This window comes from Branchiostoma lanceolatum, chromosome 18 (genome assembly GCF_035083965.1).
Source record: "Branchiostoma lanceolatum isolate klBraLanc5 chromosome 18, klBraLanc5.hap2, whole genome shotgun sequence".
In the NCBI taxonomy this organism is placed as follows: Eukaryota; Metazoa; Chordata; class Leptocardii; order Amphioxiformes; family Branchiostomatidae; genus Branchiostoma; species Branchiostoma lanceolatum.
The window spans coordinates 4,580,080-4,590,982 of record NC_089739.1 but is presented as its reverse complement, the minus strand read 5'-3'; the positions used below and the strand labels follow the sequence as shown (position 1 = coordinate 4,590,982).

Below are 10,903 nucleotides of genomic sequence, written 5' to 3'. Positions count from 1 at the left end.
TTCTCCCCCTGATCTAGAGAGAAAAAAAAACGAGTGTGCAAATGAAGCAAAATGACCAAAATGTCACCACAGGAAAACAACGATACACCCAGGGATAAATATTTTCGTTCTCTGATTTTTGTGTGTGCCTAAAACACCTAAAAATAGAGTCATTTCCCCCCCATTTTAGCGGCAAGTGTGTACCAACTAAAAGGTATGAGATGTACCCTAATACTAGTGATACATAAACAACAGCGCCTGGCTGTCAAACAAACAAATATTAGGTTCAGGATATCAATCAGTGCTAATCAGTACAGATTGGGTTGCTTGGGGGCTTACAACACGTTATCTAAGTTTTACCATTAATTTACTAGGGGAAGGGAGGGGGGCTTTCGTATACAAACAAAAGATAACACAATGACATGCGAGATTCGTAGAGGTAAACAGTGCATTAGGTCTTGAGTAGTATCGTCAACATGACGAAACATCCGCCATGCTTGTGACGTCATTTTCAGACGGCAGAAGCATTTGTAAAAGCCCCCCTCCCCCTAACTTCATCATTTACTGGTCATGTATTATACCGTGGCACCAACCCCCTCAAAACTTGTACGCCAAGCTTTGAAGGAATTCGTAACTGTTGCTGAGGGGAAGTATCGTTCGGTTATGAAAATTATATCATCTTTTGACGGATAATGTTACCCGAAATTTAAAAAAAACAAACTTAGGTACTAGTCACTAAGATACTGTCCTTCACAGAAAACATCATAGATTTGGCCACGCAAAGTTATGTGTACGAATGTACACTGAGTACAAGCGTTCACACATACTCGCACGGCTCTATGCTAGGTCTTCATACTTCTAGGATCTTCTAGAAACTGAAAGCTAAAAATACCGTCACATATCCCTACGTCTTCTCAATAGTCAGAGTTGCGAGCAACAACAACATGGTATTTAGGTGGCTCTGCGCCCCTCTAGAAAGAACTACTAACGATTTTTTTACATCTCGAGTGCTCCAAAACATGCGTCGACGGTCCTCTAAAAACAATTCAGTGCCCACTTCACACAAAAGCAGGGAGTATTTTGACTCAATTCCTGACGGCTCTTAGAAGTACACTTGAGAGAGTAGCGTTTTTGTAAGTGTTTTTCTGGATCAATAATCACTAATGCAAGGCGAGAAAACACATGTGCTCTTGACGTTGCTTTCAACACCGATAGAACAACATTACTACCTGAACAAGCACCGGGCCTAGTAAAAACAGAATTTTAGCATTTTAGAATAGATGTTTTTTGGCGTCGTATACATAGAGGGGACAAAAAGTATGATATAAAAGACAACAAAACACAAAAATGATTAGTCATTAGCAAATTTGTGCGTATTTTCTTGATAGACACTTTCAGCAGACATTAACTGATTTTTTTTAACATGACTTACTCAGATAGATTACACCACAGGATGTTGCGGTTTAAAATTAAAATCTTTATCTTGGTATCATCTTTTGAAATTATAATCTTTATCTTATAAGTATCATCATAATCATCATATCTTGTCGCTTCAGTTCTGTATCCATTGTCTGGTTAGCTAGGCCTCGGGTCACCGCATGTGCACGTTGGGCCAAGTTTACAGTTCTGTAGGTAGGTAGGTAGGTAGTCGACGTGCTTACGTGCCCCTTGCGGGGTGACATACCCTTTTGTTGGCTGATACAAGAAGGGGATGCGCGAGGTCTCCCGTCCGGGTGAATGGTGTAAATCACCGTATGGCTGATACGAGATGGAGGTTCGCCAGGCCTCAATCCGAGTGATTTGTAGTGAATCACCAACTCCAGACAGAAGGATTTGGACCATCGCACACCGGGGCTGTTCTGCAGGAGGTGCTTTATTATGAAATCTAGTCTAAAAATGACCAAGACTTTGAAGTCACTTTCGTTCTGATTGACTTGATGGCCGAAAGTTTGTCATAACTATTTTCTGTCCTTTTTTAAAGTCGCCACGAAAAAGTTGTCAATATTTCTTGAAGGCATAACTAACACTCAAAAATAATACCTAGATCACAGCGTAACGTTTTACGCACCTCCACAACAATTCATATAATTTATAAATTGATGTAACACAAGAAATGATCGTAATACCTTTTTGTTGTCGATAAACTACCCGCACAGCTAGGTTCCTTTCTGTACCGTTCCAAGTCGACAAATGTGTATTGTGCTCCGTTACCAACGAAACAAATACCCCCTTCGTAAAGCAATAACTACTAGGATCTATCTTAAGTGTTGTTTGTGCGAAATGTTTTATACATGTACAAACTGTTGATACTTTCGCCATTACCATAACTCTGTCGTTTGGAACAAGGTTAGCGGCTCTGACATAGGAAGGAGTTTTAATGACTTATAATGAGAAACATGGTCATTTAAAGAGTACTTTTACCCCCGGTTTTGTGGAATAGAAAACGAAATCTAACAACAATGAACACAAGGATCTAAATTTGGCTGTTTTATCTTTTATTTTTGCAAGCCTTGTTTAAAAATGTATTCATCGCGGAATGACTATGATTGAAACGAACAGTCAAGTACAGTCAAAAATGTCAGAGAAGACCACTCAGGGGACCACTAAAATCTGATCTATGTAGACAGGTGGTCACTATAGACAGAATTCTTAATGCTTGTGTTAATGGAAAAATCATCTAAGGGACCACCAAAAAGTGGGCACATTATCCAGGTGGTTCTTATATAGAGGCAGTTACTTGTACAGGTTTGACTGTACTTCCAACTTATTTTACAACAATGTAAATCCCTTCTTAGCAAATGTATGCACAAGTAAATCTCTAATATCCCTACCGCTACTAACGCAGCTACTTATGTTAATTAATTAACTTATCTTATTAACCCATTCAGCTGCGACTAGGAACTAACGAATTTACTAAAGGCTAAGTTACTAACTTTACCTTACCATGTGTGTACAAGACTTAACAACATCCTGGATAGCTATAGTTCAGAGTAACAGGTATATCAGCATATACCGTTGTCCTAACAAGAAAACATGCATGTCAAAAAACGTAGGGGAGACGCAACAGTTGGCGCATGCGCCTGGACATCAGGGTGAGAGAGCTAAAAATAAAAAAAAGGGTTTAAACCATTGGAAAGCCTGTCCCGGGGGGATTTTTCTATGTGAAATGTTGGCAGTTTGGAAATAACTATAGCAGAATAGCTGTATGCGAATGCGTTTGGTGGCATATGAATAGGTTAGCATTAGAGAGTAAGTTTTCATGCTCTAAAGTTTCGATTCTAGGGTCGGCTGGATTTCGCTGTAACCGAAAGCACAACATTTTTTCCCTAGGCCTAATGTAACTTCTATTCTCCGCTTTCACGGCTCCAGAATGCTTCCGCTTTCCGTGCAAAGTCCCGGATGTCCTGAGTGAACAGGTCAGGCACCTCCAGCGCGGCAAAGTGTCCCCCTCGCGGCATGGTGGTGTACTGCAGCAGGTTGCGCAGGCGCGCGTGGCACCATGGCTCGGGCGTGTGGAACAACTCGTGAGGGAAGTCGGCAATAGCAGACGGGATGTCGATAGGAATGCTGCGGAAATAAAGGGGGAACAACGACAAATTTCGGTATAATGATTATTCAATTATACAGTATTAGTAATCAAAATTGAAGAAAACCTTTACGAAGGAAAAACACTGAAACAACAAAGAAACAAAGCAACCACAAGGTAGCTTTTACGCCGTTTTTAGAACAGCATGTTTACTAGTATAAAGAGTCAAAGTAGAATCTTGGAAGGGGACAGAATGAATTGTGTGTGCCCAATAGGATGCTTGTACCCTCGTGACCAACCAACCAACCAACCAACCAACCAACCAACCAACCAACCAACCAACCAACCAACCAAATAACCTTGTGGTTGTCACGCAACATACACACTCTATATACATGTATTTGTACTTTATTCCAAAAGCTAGACCAAATCATCCGTACATGACCATTATCTAAGTCATACACTGTCATCGACGATGTTTTTTAATTCTAAATGTAGGATAGATTAGCCTCGTAGTATTGTTGTTTAATAGCCTGTGTGTGTGATGTGTGATGTCATGCATTGTGTGATGACACTGATGTATATGATTGTCGACAAGCAACAATCAAGTTCATTCATTCAAACGTCCCTCGGATAGGACGTTAAATGGAGGTCCCGTGTTTGGGGAGAGCCTCACCCAGCGCACGTAAAAGAACCCACCACACCTTTCGAAAAAGAGTAGGGGCATGCCCCGGTGTGCGATGGTCCAAATCTTACAGTCCGGTCTGGGATGACATCTTGAAAAGGTGATAGTCACCTGTTATGTCAATCCTTCCACAAATGTGGTGAATCGAAATAAATAAATAAATAAGCTGAAATGACATACGAGTGAGCGGCGGAAATGATGGGGAACTTCCTGGCGCTGATGGTCTCCCTGTACAGGCGGAGGGTCGACACCGCCGTCCCGGACACCCAGTATATCATCACTGTCGTCAGGAGCTCGTCCTATGGATCACAAACATATAGATGCAATAATATTGCTTTGGTTGCCTTTAACACGCCGTCTACAACTGTCTTAAGTTTTCGATTTAAGAAATCGAATGGCTGTTTGTCTTGAAACTGAGATATTTCAATTCGTTGTTCAGTTTTTTTATAAGCAACGGAGTTGATTTCAAGATGACCGCACCTTTGCAATTGGGAGTTTGGCATTACTTTTTGCCTCGCCCTCGTCCCCCACTAGTGGTGCTTACCTAACCCTGTGTTTAGGTTTAGGTTAGGACTCGAGTCCAGAGGTTTAGGTTCAGGTTCGGACTTGAAAGTCCGGACTTGAACCAATGGAATATGTGAGCTACGAATATTTGTTTTCCTGTTTCATGTGAAATTGCATATTGGCATATATTCTACATGCAATTTGGAAACTATAATATGCGGAATTATATATAGTCAGTATTTAATGCAGAAGTTCAGTTATAAACACAAAACAGCAATGTTTTCATATTTTTCCAATGCAAATTTCACGATCTAAGGAAGGTTTATGATGGCTTAAGACAAAAAGGGAGTATAACTATACATATTAAAGCGAGAGATTTTTTGTTTCAAGTCCGGACTTGTTTCCAAACGTCGACGTTTAGGTTTTTTGGACTTGAACCTAAACGTTAGGTCCAGTCCGGATCAGGTCCGGGGTTTAGGTACGCAGCACTATCCCCACGGTACCTTACTTTAGTGAAATGTTTCTCCAGCCCGCCGTCCGGTAAGTGTGCGAATGTCGGGTTGGTCCAGGAGGCATACTTCTCCAGAATGTGGGCAGCCAGTCCTACAGGCGAGTCGACTAAACCGTGTCCTGAAAAACAACGACAACAACAATAAAAGCAACAGCACTTCCAGAAAATTAGACCTCAAACTTGGAACTTCCGCTGCAGTACCGTAACAAGAAGCTAGGAAGCATATTATCGAACTTGACCTTCGCTTTCTCAACCTCTACCCACCTGCCATGGGGATCAGTTCACAGCTTCTCGAGTTATGTTGTCCACATTCAAGCGAGCACGCATAGTCTATTCACATGTTAGGTGATCTCAAACTTCGAAGTGCCACTGCAGTACCGAAGGAAGCCGATAGGAGGCACATCATCGAACTTGACCTTCGTTTTCTCGACCCCTACTTACCTACCAAATATTGTGAGGATCAGTTCACAACTTCTAGAGTTATGCTGTCGACATACAGGTGCGCATAGTCTATTCCAACGTGAGCTACTGCCTTTCTTACCTATGGTGTGTGGTCGGGTGGCCTGGATGTGGAGGTAGCCAGTCTCTGACATGACCCAGAGGAAGCGGTCCCACAACGGGTACACCTGGGGATAAGATGTCACGTGATTACGACGTCATTTTGAATCCGCCATGTTGGTAGGTTAAAGTTGGTATTTATAGATAATTCAGAAGAAAAAAACAGCTAAAAAAATTGCTATGCGAGGATGTTGAGATTTGTTAACAACACAAAATAGTACCAACACTGCCCAAATAAAATGCTGAATGTTGGACTCCCACAACTATCCAATGAGCTATGCGTAAGAGGTGTGCTGGACACTGTTGCAGAAACAACGAGGTATCAAAACAGGAAGTTCCGCTGCAGTACCGTAACAAGCCGTTAGGGGACCCAAAATCTAATCATTTTCTAGTCTCATCAAGACCTACTCACCTATCAAATATCAAGACAATCCATCCAAGCCTTCTCGAGTTATGCTGGTCGTTACAAACAAACATACATACAAACATACAAACAAACGCTACCCTATGCATAACCTTCTCAGCGAAGGTAACAACGAAGCAGTGTCACAGTTGGCTTGGCCCCGCAAGCTCCGCCTCCAACATTCGGGTCCTGAACAGGCCAGCGCGTGCTACTCACCACCACCCTCCCCCCAATCCCCCCCATCCCCCCCCACCCCCCACCCCCAGTCGGCATCCCCGCTCGGACCACTTCCGCCCGGTTTTCGGCGGTTTTAGTCACATCCCACGGCGGTCCGTTCTCCCTAGAATTTTACCTTGATGTTTAAAGACAAATATCTTACCAAGCAGAATGATAACATTTGACAGAAACTAGATACTCTTCACACTGGTAACATAAATGGAAGTTCCTTGATACTTTCTTCCAACGATGTGAATGGTCTTTAGTGTGCCAAAATTAACAGCTATCCCAAGTCACAAGAGAAAAACTTTCAATGCCCCATTACACAAAGTTCAAACAATGCAACTTTGTACTGTTACACGGAGTTCAAACAATGCAACTTTGTACACGATACGCCTTTATAAGGTCAGGGCCAGGTGTATCATGTACAAAGTACAAAGGCAGTAGTGATTTGAGGCGATAAGCTAACAAAGTTCAATGACACCAACACGGGTTTGAGAAGTTCAAACTTCACAGCTAGAAGTGATGCAACCAACGTATGAAAAATGTGCCGCAAGCCAAGCTTATGCTATGTAACAACTAACATAGGTGATAATTCTTTTATAATTTTTATTTACCCCTACCTACCTCACTGTCCATCGGTTAGAGTAACATCATATCGCAGCAGTCTACAACATTATGGGGCTCAGTTATGGAACACTCTTTCACTTGAAAAACGAACTGTACTTGATTACAAGACATTTAAGAATTGCATTACCAGCGGCAACTGATATCTGTACTTTATAACGTGGCTTTGTATTATTATTGTGTAATTAGTCGTAGCTTGTGTTTTTTATATTGTGAAACCAGAGGTACCCGAAAAACAGGCTTGTCTGAGGGTATTTCCCTGTATAAATAAAATGAAAATAACAACATAAAAAACAATTTTCTAACATCTACATCTTCCATCATTTCAGGTACGTTCTTACTCATTTGTTTTCTACATGTCGTATAATTGTAATTTTGTGCCATGCTTCGTCTTTTTTTGCGAGCATTTTGATTTTAAAACGAACAAGTTATCTTGGTGACATACAAACACAGAAACATAAGCTCGCTGCACAACGGTAGGATAGCGCCAGGTAAACCATTTTCGAACTTGACCTTCGTTCCCACAACCGCTTCTCACCTATCAAAAATCATGAAGATCCATCAACGTTTCCGTCACTTTTTTGCCTCGATACAAACACAAAAACATTCCAAGTCCGCTGCAGTACTGTTAGAAAACGCAAGGTGCGCGATTTTTGAACTTGACCTTTCTTTGCACAACCACTACACACCTACCAAAAATCATGAAGATTCATCAAAGGTTTCTCGAGTTATGCTCTTGACATACATACAGACCCACCCAACAGCCGGAGTAACCGAAAATATAATCTTCTCGGCGAAGATAATTAGTAAGAAATAAACGAGTAACCTTGTCGTAGTCTGCTTGAGACAGTCCTGCAAGAGACGGGAATACACTCCCGACAAGTAGTTTGATGAGAAAACTCGTCTCGGTGTTTCCGGTGTACATGTTGAGGTGAATTCCTCGAACCACCCTGTAAGAAATAAACAATCTTTTCTGTAGGAAAGTATCAAGTACAACTGGTACCAAAGGGTGGTCTATAATAGAACTTTAAGTATATGTACATCATATAACGTTATAAATACATATATGTGCGTGCAGAATAAAACTCAGATATACATATGCATGAGGATTTCATTTTTACTTTTTATCCACTAGTTGGGTATCATATCTAATTCCACTATTGTACTTAGAGGGCATTGACAGCTATCGTTAGTATAGCTAGAAAATGCCCATGAAGTGGTTTGTAAGTGTGTTGTAGACAATACGGTATTTAGAAGGCACTTGAAAGGAAAATAAAAGCCATCATGACACTATATGTCCCACTTCGAAATATTTGAGTGACGTAGCCTATTGTCCAAGACCGTACTTTAGTATCGAACTTATCAGATAGAGACGTCAGTGTGCACGTGCAGTATTGGGAAACGTGTCAGTAAGCACGTCCGCAGAACGTAAAGCACATACGGTATCTAAACCTATTATAATCGCCGAGTCTCTTTCGTCCTCTTTGGTCAACGCTGCATCGAAGTAACAGCCGTTCCATAAGATATGTCTTTGGACACAACTAAATGAGCCTATGTACAAAATATCCACCTTAAATACGCGAACACGACCTTGAACGATTACGTTCTGTCGACGTACTTTGTCAGTAGGTTATCTGTTTCCAAATCTAGGCGCGGTAACTCAAATATTTGCCGGAGAAAGTCCAGCGCCCTGGTGTATTTGAACTGGTGTAGATTCCGTGGACTTTTCAATGTAACTTTTATGTCCCAAGGCCACAAGTGTTATAATCGTCGTGCAAGATATATTGAAGGTGAGAGAGAGAGAGATCACCTGAGAGAGAGAGAGAGAGAGAGAGAGAGAGAGAGACAGACAGAGTTAGAGAAAGGAGAGACACAGAGAGAGAGAGTGAGTGAGATCATCAGAGAGAAAGAGAGACAGACAGACAGACAGAGTCAGCGAGAAAGAGATACAGAGAAAGTGAATGAATGATATCACCAGAGAGACAAACAGAGGGAGAGAAAGACAGAGCCAGCAAGAGAAGGAGAGACAGAAAGAGAGAGAGAGAGAGAACAAGACCACCAGAAAGAGAGAGAGAGGCAGAGAGACAGAGAGAGAGACAAAGCCAGCAACAGAAGGAGAGACAGAAAGAGAGAGAGTGAATGAGATCACCGAAGATAGAGAAAGAGATAGATAGAGATAGAGTCAGCGAGAGACGGAGAGACAGAGTGTGAAAGAGAGAGAGAGTGACAAGAGAGATTGAGAGAGAAATGGTACAGACTTGGAGAGATTGAGAGAGATTAACAGACACACAAACAAACAGACAGACTGACTGACAGACAGACAGAAATCTAGAGATGGAGAGACAAGAGTCCAAAGTACACACCCGGGGTTGAGCATGGCCATGACAGAGACGATGACGCTGCCGTGATCTCCGCCCTGCACGTAGTAGGAACCGAACCCGAGCCTCTCCATCAGCTTCAGGTACAGCACAGCGGTGGCGGAGTCCTCCAATCCTGGGGGTAAGATTCAAGATTCAAGATTCAAGATTCAAGATTCACGATTCAAGATTTATTTATTGAATTTCTCAGTGAGATCACTGAATTATTTTCAATGTACAGATAACTGTTAACAAGGTAAAAGCTTTTACGACTTACAATATTGCACATTTCATAGTCATGATTAAAACGTTCAGAATTATTCCACATTTCCCCTTACACGTAATAAATAACATATACATATATTCCACATAACTTCAATAAAATGATGTGTATACATAAAAAGCAATTCGTTTTTTTATCTTCCATTGACTGAAAACAGGGGAGAGAGGATAAGATCAGGATAGAGTTCCACCACCTCATACCTTCGCCTTACGATGGCGTTTTATAATCGGTACTTATGCAAATAAGGTCCTCATTTATATACGTTGCTTCATTTAAACTTTTCTCCACCCATATAACAGAAGCTGTCCAAAGTAAAAGAGTTTTGATTAAAAAAGTTATAAGGGAATATCCTCATCAATTATGTAAATGAGGTACTGGTTTGCATAATTCATGTTTAATGGTGTTCACAATTTCTTAGCTTCCAAATTGCTGCATGTGCAAAATTCCCATCTATAGAATCATACAATCGATCATGCAAATTAGATTCTGATTTGCATAATTCATATCTGTCGATGTCCCATGTTTGAATAGTCCAGAAAAGTTTCAGAGAATTTCTGACTCACCTGGCTTGCTAGCAGGCTGAGAGAAGCCAAACCCTGGGATGGAAGGCACGATGACCTCGAAAATGTCCTCTTCGGTACCATTGTGCTGCAAGGGGTCCGTGAGATACGGGATGACTTTGTAGAACTCGAAAAACGACCCTGGCCAGCCATGTGCCAAAAGGAGAGGCTTCGCTTTCTGTCCGGGCTTTAGCTTTGGTTTCACGTGGATGAAATGCAACTCAAGTCCGTCTATTGTTGTCTTGTAGTGGTCGAAACTGTTTAGCAGCGCTTGTTGTTTGCGCCAGTTGAATCCGTCTTTCCAGTAGCTAACGAGTTCTTTCATGTAGCCCAGTCCGAATCCGTATTCCCATTGGACACCGTGGAAGTTGTCCGGAAAACGGGCCCGTTCCAAACGATATTCAAGGTCAGTAAGAACGTCGTTGGACACGTTAAGCACGAACTTCCGGACGGTTTTGTCCTCGGTTGTTGGTCTCTCGCCCTTCCCCCAATACACCTCGTCTATCTCTGGAACTTCTAACGGTTGGTGAAGAACATGGTTGAGAAAATATCCCACAACAACCGCACTCAGAACTACAAAAACAACCCCAAATGATGTTTTAGACGGCATCGTGTCCTTGATAGAAAAGCCTACACAAGAATGAGAAAACGGTGTGTGCTTTCGCCCGGTGTCAATATCCTGATATTTGATTTT

At 41.7% G+C, this 10,903-nt stretch overlaps 1 protein-coding gene across 1 annotated transcript; it reads right to left on the bottom strand.

Moving 5' to 3' along the window:
• Nucleotides 1-2,453: 2,453 nt before the first annotated feature.
• On the bottom strand, nucleotides 2,454-10,903 carry LOC136424265 (epoxide hydrolase 1-like). Its single transcript, XM_066412798.1, has 7 exons — nucleotides 10,213-10,903; nucleotides 9,373-9,502; nucleotides 7,836-7,959; nucleotides 5,747-5,831; nucleotides 5,203-5,324; nucleotides 4,371-4,489; nucleotides 2,454-3,546 (listed from the first exon to the last, which is right to left on the bottom strand). The coding sequence occupies exons 1-7, from the start codon at nucleotides 10,817-10,819 to the stop codon at nucleotides 3,324-3,326; spliced, it is 1,410 nt and encodes a 469-aa protein (XP_066268895.1). The 5' UTR covers nucleotides 10,820-10,903; the 3' UTR covers nucleotides 2,454-3,323.